The sequence below is a fragment of the Protomyctophum bolini genome (assembly GCF_963924005.1).
Source record: "Protomyctophum bolini genome assembly, chromosome: 13".
Taxonomy (NCBI): domain Eukaryota; kingdom Metazoa; phylum Chordata; class Actinopteri; order Myctophiformes; family Myctophidae; genus Protomyctophum; species Protomyctophum bolini.
In genome coordinates, this window is record NC_137874.1 from 13608366 (window position 1) to 13618267 (window position 9902).

Genomic DNA, 9902 nt, shown 5'->3' on the forward strand with positions numbered 1-9902 from the left:
TGTCAAAGTAAAAACACCTGTACTGGATTCTGTCTGCTCGGTTAATCATTTCTCCCTGGTTGGTCTGTAAATGCTGATAACCTCAGCAGGTTATTGTGTGTGTGTGTGTGTGTGTGTGTGTGTGTGTGTGTGTGTGTGTGTGTGTGCGCGCGACTGTGCACGTGTGTGTGTGTGTGGTGTGTGTGTGTGTGTGTGTGTGTGTGTGTGTGTGTGTGTGTGTGTGTGTGTGTGTGTGTGTGTGTGTGTGTGTGTGTGTGTGTGTGTGTGTGTGTGTGTGTGTGTGTGTAAGAGTGCGTGCGTGCGTAACAATTTGTTTGTGATGTAATTTCCCGTCATCATATTTATTACAATGTTTTCTTTTAATTAAGCCGTTCCCGTATTACACACACACACACACACACACACACACACACACACACACACACACACACACACACACACTAGTACCAGGAACATTATAGTGAGAGAGCGAGGACAGTCATCTCTGTCAACCTAGTCCTATTTTTTCACATCCTTCTCCTCTCCACCCCCACCCCCACCCCCCAACAGCCTTCCCCAATGTAAAAAACTGGCACGCCAAATTAAAAAGGTTTAAAAAGATCTAAAGGTTTGACGCATGAATGCACACACATGCACGTAGACACACACGCACGCACACGCACGCACACACACACACACACACACACACACACACACACACACACACACATACTGTACAGACACACACGTACACACAGGGCGTCATTAACATGAGCTGACAGACATTTAGATTGCTATTAGCTTTTAATTAAGTGTGTGTGTGTGTGTGTTGGTTTGTCTATGGATGCCTCAAGACGCGGCCTCAGTCAGGACCCCTCTGTGAACCCCGACCCTGCAGACTCGCACGCACACACACACACACACACACACACACACACACACACACACACACACACACAGACATTTAATCTCCCCAGACGAGATGACAGTATAAGAACCTTTGTGTGTGTGTGTGTGTGTGTGTGTGTGTGTGTGTTTCCATATACAGGACACATCACACACACCCTGACCCACTGTGCACACGTGCGTGCGCTGCAAGCACTCTTTGATTTATGAAGTGTGCCATAATTTGATAATGTTATTAATTAGAGGAGAGAGAGAGAGAGAGAGAGAGGGTGAAAAGAAAACAAAGGACCAGGAGGAGGAGAAGAGAGATGGAGTAAGAACAGAACTAGGGCTGCATTGTTTTCTTAGCCATTATTGTATCCATTACTTTTTCCTGTTTATTGAATACTCAAGAAGTACATTGTGTGCGTGTCTGGTAGATTTGTTCCTGTTACTTAGTTGTCCAAACGGTGTACCAAAAAAAAGCCAGTCGACAAGCTGGCTATTTTTAGTGTTTTCGCCACCGTATACGTATTTTTTATATTTAGAAAAATCAATTACTGTTGTTGTTTTTTGTTTCTTATGTCTTTTTCCGCCCACTCTTTCTTTTTTCTTTGTCCTCCTGAAATGTACCACCTGAAGTATTACTGACGTGCCTGTCTCTGTTTGAGTGTGGACTCGATGTCTTATATAGGAAAAAGGACTATACTATACAGAGACATTGGAGATGTTGCCACATGGAGGGGGGATGAGGGAGGGAAGAGGGGTGGGGAAAAAAAAGAAAAGAAGAAAATCTTGGGAACTGCTCTTATATCGTTTGTAGAAATGCTATATGTACAATTATACTGCACTTTCCGAATAAAACAAATATTATAAAAAAAAAAAGAAAAATCAATTACTATACTAACATCAACTATTTTATATGATCGATTAAATTGATTAGTCAACTGTTAATGTGCCCCTGTCATCTGCATTATTAGCACAAAATAGGCAGGCCGAAATAACGGTTAACATGGACTTGGTTGGTTGTGGTGACAATTTGAAAGTCGGGCCTTAAACCCATTAAAACTAGGAAAGCACCTGTGTCATTTTTAGAACAGGGGTGTAAAATAGCAGATAGCTTGTACTGTACATCTGCTATTGAAAAGTCTTGTGTCCAGGGCGCTCCACCAGGCGGCGGAGACGCCAAGAACCGCTCAAAATAATACTAGCGATGCTGGATGCATTATAAACTAATTACTCTGCCAATGTCATGTGACTGTGATCTGTGACTTTTAACACATTCTGGGCGGGAAGTTGGGAACCCCTTTTGGTGTTTTAAGCATTGTTATACTTTTAGCTATTGGAAAATAGCAGATCTACAAGCTCATAGCGCGGCACCGAGTGCCGTGCTATGAGCTTGTAGGTATGCTATTTTTGAAAAGTCTTGAAAATATTGTGCAAATCTTTGAATATATATTCTTTCAGAGCAAACTTTGCTACTGGGGGCGGGGGGGGGGGGGTCCCTGAAACAACATATTTTCTGGGGGTCGGCGGCCAATTACATATAGTTTTTGGCGTCCTTGACATGAAAAGGGTTGAGAACGACTGAGAACGGGGTGCCGGACTTGGCCTGCGGGCCACCAGTTGAATAGCCCTGCTGTATACACTTAAGGGCCTTTCAAACGTGAAGCGATATAACGTGCCTATAGTTAATTTTCAGCGAGACCTGCGTTTTTGCACGGGGCACTGGGGAGCAGTCGCGGTGCGATAACGCGAGCGTGGTCCCGCAAATTTGTTGCACGCGTGCTCGTTTCGTGACCTGGATACTGTTTAGCTTTTTCTTTTACGCTTGCGTTGTGGCGTCCCCTCTTGAGCAGACCTGGAGGAGACCTGTCGTTGGTCCAGGCAACAACGCCTGCGTTCCTCACTTCCCGTTTGAAAGGCCCTTTATACTGTATGTTTGTTTGTTTACTGTTGAGTGGGAAAACAATGTTGCACAATAAGCTAATCATCTGAGGACCCCCCCAAAATAATTTGGGGACCCCCAGTTTGGGAACCACTGCTCTACAACACAGAGGGCTGAAACGCAATGCTCTGGGAAGGGGAGAGGTCCAGCAGGTCTTTCCCACAGGCACAGCTCAGGAATTCACATGTATATGGCCCCTTACTGTGTGTGTGTGTGTGTGTGTGTGTGTGTGTGTGTGTGTGTGTGTGTGTGTGTGTGTGTGTGTGTGTGTGTGTGTGTGTGTGTGTGTGTGTGTGTGTGTGTGTGTGTGTGTGTGTGTGTGTGTGTGTGTGTGTGTGTGTGTGTGTGTGTGTGTGTGTGTGTGTGTGTGTGTGTGTGTGCGCGCTTTCCAGAATGTCTGCTGTGTTTGGAGGGATCTACTGTCTCCGTCATTCCATCCAGGGTTTGGTGATCGACAAAGACAACAAGTAAGAAATCTTTGTTTTAAATATAATGGCTCTAATCATGACTTTATTGTGTGCCGTGATTTGTTCCCCCCCACATGATCATCAGGTATTATTATTATTTAAGGAGGAATACATTTTTCTAAAAAAGTGTACAGTATTTGTTAAAATGACGTTTTTATGTGGACACACCCACCAGTTAATTACGTATGCCTGGTTTGCCTGGTGGGTGGTGATGGGCGGTGATCCACCTGAACTGAAGCCGCACCCACAGCTGTGGTTGTATGATAAAGGGGGTGGGGGTTAGGGGAAGGGATGATATTGTGATGTCACTATATCACATACCAACCACACCAAGGGGTCTAATGAAGTACTGTCACCTCATAAACACATACTAAAATCACAGCACTCCATCTTTAACAATAGAGACAACATCGGCCGGATGGAAACCTTGCTATTGTCAAAATGTCATTGGTTAAAATGTAAAATTCTTGAAAAAGCCAATGGTGCTGGAGATTAGCTGTTTACGGACAGACGGACACACGGGCGGATGGACAGACGGAGTGCAAAACATACTCTGCCCTTGCCTTCGGCCTGGTGGAGACAACAAGCAAACAGACTTGACCACTTTCACTTTAATAATGTTTCAAAAATAGAGAAAATTAACAATATACAAGCTGACAATAGGTGACTGGTCGATGCCCTCTGAACTTGCAGATCGATAGATTGGCAATATCTGCACTCATGTTGGCAAAGCGAGGTATTGATTTACCAAACAAAAAAGGTGAAATACGGAGATACAAGGTTTCTTCCCAAAAGCAACGATATTTGTTTTGAGAGAGACTTACCCCAGTCCAGCATCATCCATATTCTGAGACAATCTTTGCAGAAAATTGCAAATCTACAAGCTCACAATGTGTCGCAATGTAGAGCTTGTAGATCAGCTATTTTCTGCAAGAGACGCCATCATACTAAATAGTATGGCTTAAGCTTAGGAGGGTGAGACAGAGCGTGCGATGTGAGCGAGAGTGAGACAGAATCTACTTTGCTCTGCGTTGAGTGATGCAGCATTTAATTTTAACTTGTTAATTGATTTTCATCAAGCCAAGAGAACAAAGGCGTTGTGTGTGTGTGTCTAAATTAATCAGTTAGCCAGGAGAGAGAGAGAGACACACACACACACACACACACACACACACACACACACACACACACACACACATACACACACACAGTAACGACCTCTTAACTAGATTGTTGACATAACCCTGAGATGAAAGGAGAAAATGAGCGTGTGTGCGTGTCCGTGTGCGTGCGTGTGTGCCTGTCCGTTGATATATTGAGTGTGTGTCTTTCATCTTGGCTGGTGGGCAGGTTGCAGTAAATGAGTTGTCAAAGCTGTTTTGTACCGCTGACCCACATCTGACAGAGACAACTCACTGTGTTCAGTACTGTCTCTGGAACTAAACAGCTCTGTGTTCAGTACTGTCTCTGGAACTAAACAGCTCACTGTGTTCAGTACTGTCTCTGGAAGGAACTAAACAGATCACTGTGTTCAGTACTGTCTCTGCAACTAAACAGCTCACTGTGTTCCATACTGTCCCTGTAACTAAACAGCTCACTGTGTTCAGTACTGTCTGTCTGGAACTAAACAGTTCATTGTGTTCAGTGCTGTCTCTGGAACTAAACAGCTCACTGTGTTCAGTACTGTCTCTGGAACTAAACAGCTCACTGTGTTCAGTACTGTCTCTGGAACTAAACAGCTCACTGTGTTCAGTACTGTCTCTGGAACTAAACGGCTCACTGTTTTCAGTACTGTCTGTCTGGAACTAAACAGTTCACTGTGTTCAGTACTGTCTCTGGAACTAAACAGTTCACTGTGTTCAGTACTGTCTCTGGAACTAAACAGTTCACTGTGTTCAGTACTGTCTCTGGAACTAAACAGTTCACTGTGTTCAGTACTGTCTCTGGAACTAAACAGTTCACTGTGTTCAGTACTGTCTCTGGAACTAAACAGCTGATAATTTATGTTACAGAACACAACATTCTGATTTGAATCCTGAAATTGAGTAATAATTCTAAGCATGATACTATAGTATAGGCAAATACTGTAGATGGATGGATACTGTAGATAGATAATGAATCAGTCAGAGGCAGAGAAGTGTAAGTGTCGCTGTGTGTGTGACCTTTCTTAAGAGCAGACATAGTCAGGTAATTTATGATCAGCGAAATATGCAATTTATGGAGAGGAAATTAACATCATAACTTAATCTCTCCTCTGTCCTCCCCTCCTCAGTCCTATCCTCTGTTCTCCTTTCTTTTCTTCTGTTCTTTTCCTCTTCTCTTCCCCCTCCCCTCTCCTCTTCTTCTATCATCCCATCTTCTCTTCTCTTCCACCCTGTTATGATGGACGATGCTTACCTTGACAAAGAGAGAAAGTGTGTGTGTGTGTGTGTGTGTGTGTGTGTGTGTGTGTGTGTGTGTGTGTGTGTGTGTGTGTGTGTGTGTGTGTGTGTGTGTGTGTGTGTGTGTGTGTGTGTGTGTGTGTGTGTGTGTGTGTGTGTGTGTGTGCGCGCGCGCACAGCCCGTGACATCCATGCTTCAGTGCTCCTTTCTTTGATGCTCTCTCTCTCTCTCTCTCTCTCTCTCCCCTCCCCCGTATTCTGTCTCTTGGTCATTATTTACTACCTGCTTGACTGACTGACTGATTAAATGACTGATTTGTTGACTGAGTTACTATCGGGGCCTTGGATCATCATGGCCAAGTATACACGATAAAATTATTACAATTATTACTACAAAAACAGGTTTCTAATGGACACTGCTAACCACTAGGTACTGTAGGTCGCTAGATAATCAATCGTTGATTGAACAGGGAAAGCATGTGTGTGTGGTGTAGGTGACAGGACGGTCTGTCTACGTCACTATGTCAAAGTCCCCGGTTTGATTCCTGATGTTTGCACAACAAAAAATACAGTTAAATAAATAAAAAATAAATAAAGGCTCAACAATGATGTTAATGTTTCTAGCTGTCAACCTGCAGCTAGAAATCCACTCAGTCAGTCGGCCCAACTATCAAGGTATAATAATATGAGAATAATATGAAATATAAGATCAATTAAAAACAATGTAAAGACATAATAAAACTATATACCTAAAACATAGTAAACAAAATATTCACCCATTTTCTATTTTTAAGGTGCCTAGAGCTGGGAATACATACCTACATTTGAACATCAGGGTGATGGCAGCAGCAGTGCTGTAGAACTAACTCAATTACCGTATATTACCAAATAACAGCCCATGCGCAAATAACCACCCAGCACCAAATAACGGCCCAGCTCCTTATAACAGCCCGGGGTCCGAATCGATTTTGCATATTAACGGCCCGGGCTACTATTTGGTAATATACGGTAACCCTCAAATGAATAAAATAGAACTAAAATTAACTATTGTTAATGTTTAAAGGGCAGTTATAGCTTATGGCCAACTGTACCCAATGACGCCAGTGGAAAAGGCTAACAATACTAGATACGTATGTTCTCCACACAGAGGACACCTTCATGTCTGACTGGCTGGATGACTGCTGGACTGCTGAGCCGCTTGACTGACTGACTGACTCACTTATTGATTGACTGACTGACTGGCTGACTTGGCTGACTTGTGTGTTTGTGTGTGTGTGTGTGTGTGTGTGCGTGTGTGCGGATGCGGGTGCGTGCATGCGTCCCTTAGTCCATCTATCAGTCCATTGGTTCGACTGAAGGTCTCCTTACAAGTAAATAAATCTTTATTTACATACTCACCCTGTCTGTCTGTCTGTCTGTCTTCTGCCTTTGACTCTCCTCTTGCACTTGTCTGTCCGTCCGTCTACTAACTACGTATATGTGTATGTGTATGCATACACTTTGTGTGTCAATGACCTTCCAGCAAAAGTGAGGTGTGTGTGTGTGTGTGTGTGTGTGTGTGTGTGTGTGTGTGTGTGTGTGTGTGTGTGTGTGTGTGTGTGTGTGTGTGTGTGTGTGTGTGTGTGTGTGTGTGTGTGTGTGTGTGTGTGTGTGTGTGTGTCTCCCCCCATCCTCCTTGTTATGTCAGAAGGTTATGGATGAGCTTTTATGCGCATCATTATTCCCAATAATAGGTTTTGGTAGAGTGTGTGTGAGTGTGAGACACCCTTGGAAAGGCCACCAACCAAAAACAGACATGGGGGACGGGGCCGTTTGAGAGAAGCCTTAAAAATGTTGGAGACACACACGTATGCTGTGTACTAGTACGTACCATATATTTGTGTGGTTTGTATTATGCACAAAACAATTAGTTACAAAACAATTATCCATTTATATCTGTGTTGAGTCATGTAAACATTGAGAATTTCAACCATGTCAAATGTTTTTTTCTTTGTTGCATAGTATACCTAAAATGCGGAATTTAACTGAAGACATTCAAAATGTTTTTTAGTTACATGTTCGTAGATTGGAAACTGATGATGTACAACCTCACACCATGTTGGAATGAATTTAGTTTTGAGCTTGTACTGTAGATCTGCTATTTTTCAAAATGTAAGCTCTATTATGTAATTTATGTTCAGTCAATATAAAATTAAATATTTTCTGGTCTCCCTGCTCTTCCATTGAGGCATTTAGATCATGTGTCTAGGTTGGACACGACCTTTGACACGACCCTGCTTCTGGTTTGACACCGATTTTGACCTTAAGGTCAAAATTCAATTCCTCCCCTGAGAACGCAGGCAGCCTCTATTAGTTCAGTTGTAAAAACTTCACTCGTGCAGGAGACCCGTGTTCAGAACCCAGGTAGAACAGGAAAGTAGTGCAGCTTTAACTAAGACTATTTTAACCCATAAAGTTGAAGTTGGAAGAGTTGTTTTAATCTGGGTGTCAGTGTCAGTTAAAAACAAAGTTAGAGCTGTGCTTGATAATCAAGTCATTCAATTATAATAGATTTGCCTGTCAAGGACCTGACATAAAAATAAAACAAGACTGGTTCGTTATGTTGTCTGGGCCTGATCCATGGGGTTGCATTGTCAAAGCAACTGCCGTAGTACCAAACAACATTGTATCATCCTCTTTCTGATTTTAATCCTGAATTTGAGTCGTAATTCTAAGCGTGATGCTGATTCTGTTGTCCCCTCCCCCTTCTAGGTGCAAGGCCGTGATTGACAGTCGAGGTCTGCGAATCAGCTGTAGCCATTTCGTGGCGGAGGATGGCTGTGTTGGGGAAGGGCAGAAGACAAGGGCCACACCCACTAGGTGAATATTAGCCAATCGTTCTCATTCACTCTTAGATTCACTGGTGTTAGGTAGTTAAAGGTCTCATGACGTCTACATTTTTTCTTTTTATTATTTATTATTATGACTTCAATTACACCCCAAAAACTGGAGCTTTTAACGTTCAGTGGATTTTCTGTGGTCTGGGCTTTACTGAATGATTCGGCTCAGAAAAGTGATTTGATTTGCCTGTGGACTGGTGAATCACAGTCCTCTAATCCTGCCCCCTTTCCTCCCAGCTCCTCCCCTCCCCTATCCTTCTTCTCCGGGGGGGAAATCAGCATGTCATGCATGAGACCTTTATTGTTGCAAATAATTGCAATCCATTAACTCAGAGTTCTACTGCCGGTTAACTATCCTCATGCATTAAAGTTCTCAGTCGCCACGACTGATTTCATTTCAGTCATTTTTTGGATTCCATAGAAGCCAGCATGCATGTCATGCACTGAAAATAGCTTATCTACAAACTCACAAACAGTGGCGTGCAGAGACATTTTGAGGGGCAGGTGCTCAAGTGGAAAGAAAATGGCATCTTGTGTGGCGCGTGGGACCACTGGCTGCCACTGCCTTAAGTGTGTGAGATTTATACAGGCAAACAACTAAAGCAGTGGTTCTCAATCAGTGAGGGGGTTCCAGGTGGTCCCCAGCTAAATGATGTTGAGTTGGTAACCAAATGCACCATTATAGAGCTTTAACTCTTGAGAGCATGATATTAAAACAAATTGACTCGTAAGGGTCCATTTGGTTTCATTTTATACTCTCAATAGTTAAATTATTGTTAAGCCTCAGCAGCATTACTTCATTTACAAGAAGTCTACACAACTAGAGAATGTAGAAGAATTGTTATTTTGATCATCAGCATGGAACTGTGGTTTGTGACTGTGGCCTGTCAGGTATGCAACAGCAATGCATTTGTGCACAATAAAGAAACAATGTCCTTATGTCCAGAGTACTTAAATTAACATATTTGGATTTTACTACAAAAACACTAACATGAAGCTTCATCTGACACAAATCAAAACCACGCCAACACACTACACCGTTTGGCAACACATCACTGTCCCAAACACACACTATACATTTGACACAAAGCAACACATCACTGTCCGGACCCAAACACACTTTACATTTGACACAAATAATTTCAACACCACACTGTTTGTCCAAAACTACTAACCTACTTCCCGTTTGTCCAAATGTTATAGTAGGCTACTACTAAAATAATGAACACAGTAACATACCTGCAAGTAATCCAAGTGAGCCTCTAAACGTAATTTCTTTGGGATGTATATTACCGTAGTTTAGTTTACATCCGGTTCACATCTCGGATCCCGTGGGCCTTCAAAATAAGGGTCTTCACTGAAA

General features: G+C 42.8%; 1 protein-coding gene across 1 annotated transcript in view; it reads left to right on the plus strand.

The window, feature by feature from the left end:
• Window positions 1–9902, plus strand: part of chm (CHM Rab escort protein) — a gene marked incomplete at its 3' end in the record, with an annotated part of 40063 nt that overhangs the window by 18775 nt on the left and 11386 nt on the right. The window contains exons 11-12 of the mRNA XM_080781045.1: window positions 3205–3279; window positions 8412–8519. Of these exons, the coding sequence (XP_080637171.1) occupies window positions 3205–3279; window positions 8412–8519 (183 nt within the window). The remainder of the gene's footprint in view (window positions 1–3204; window positions 3280–8411; window positions 8520–9902) is intronic.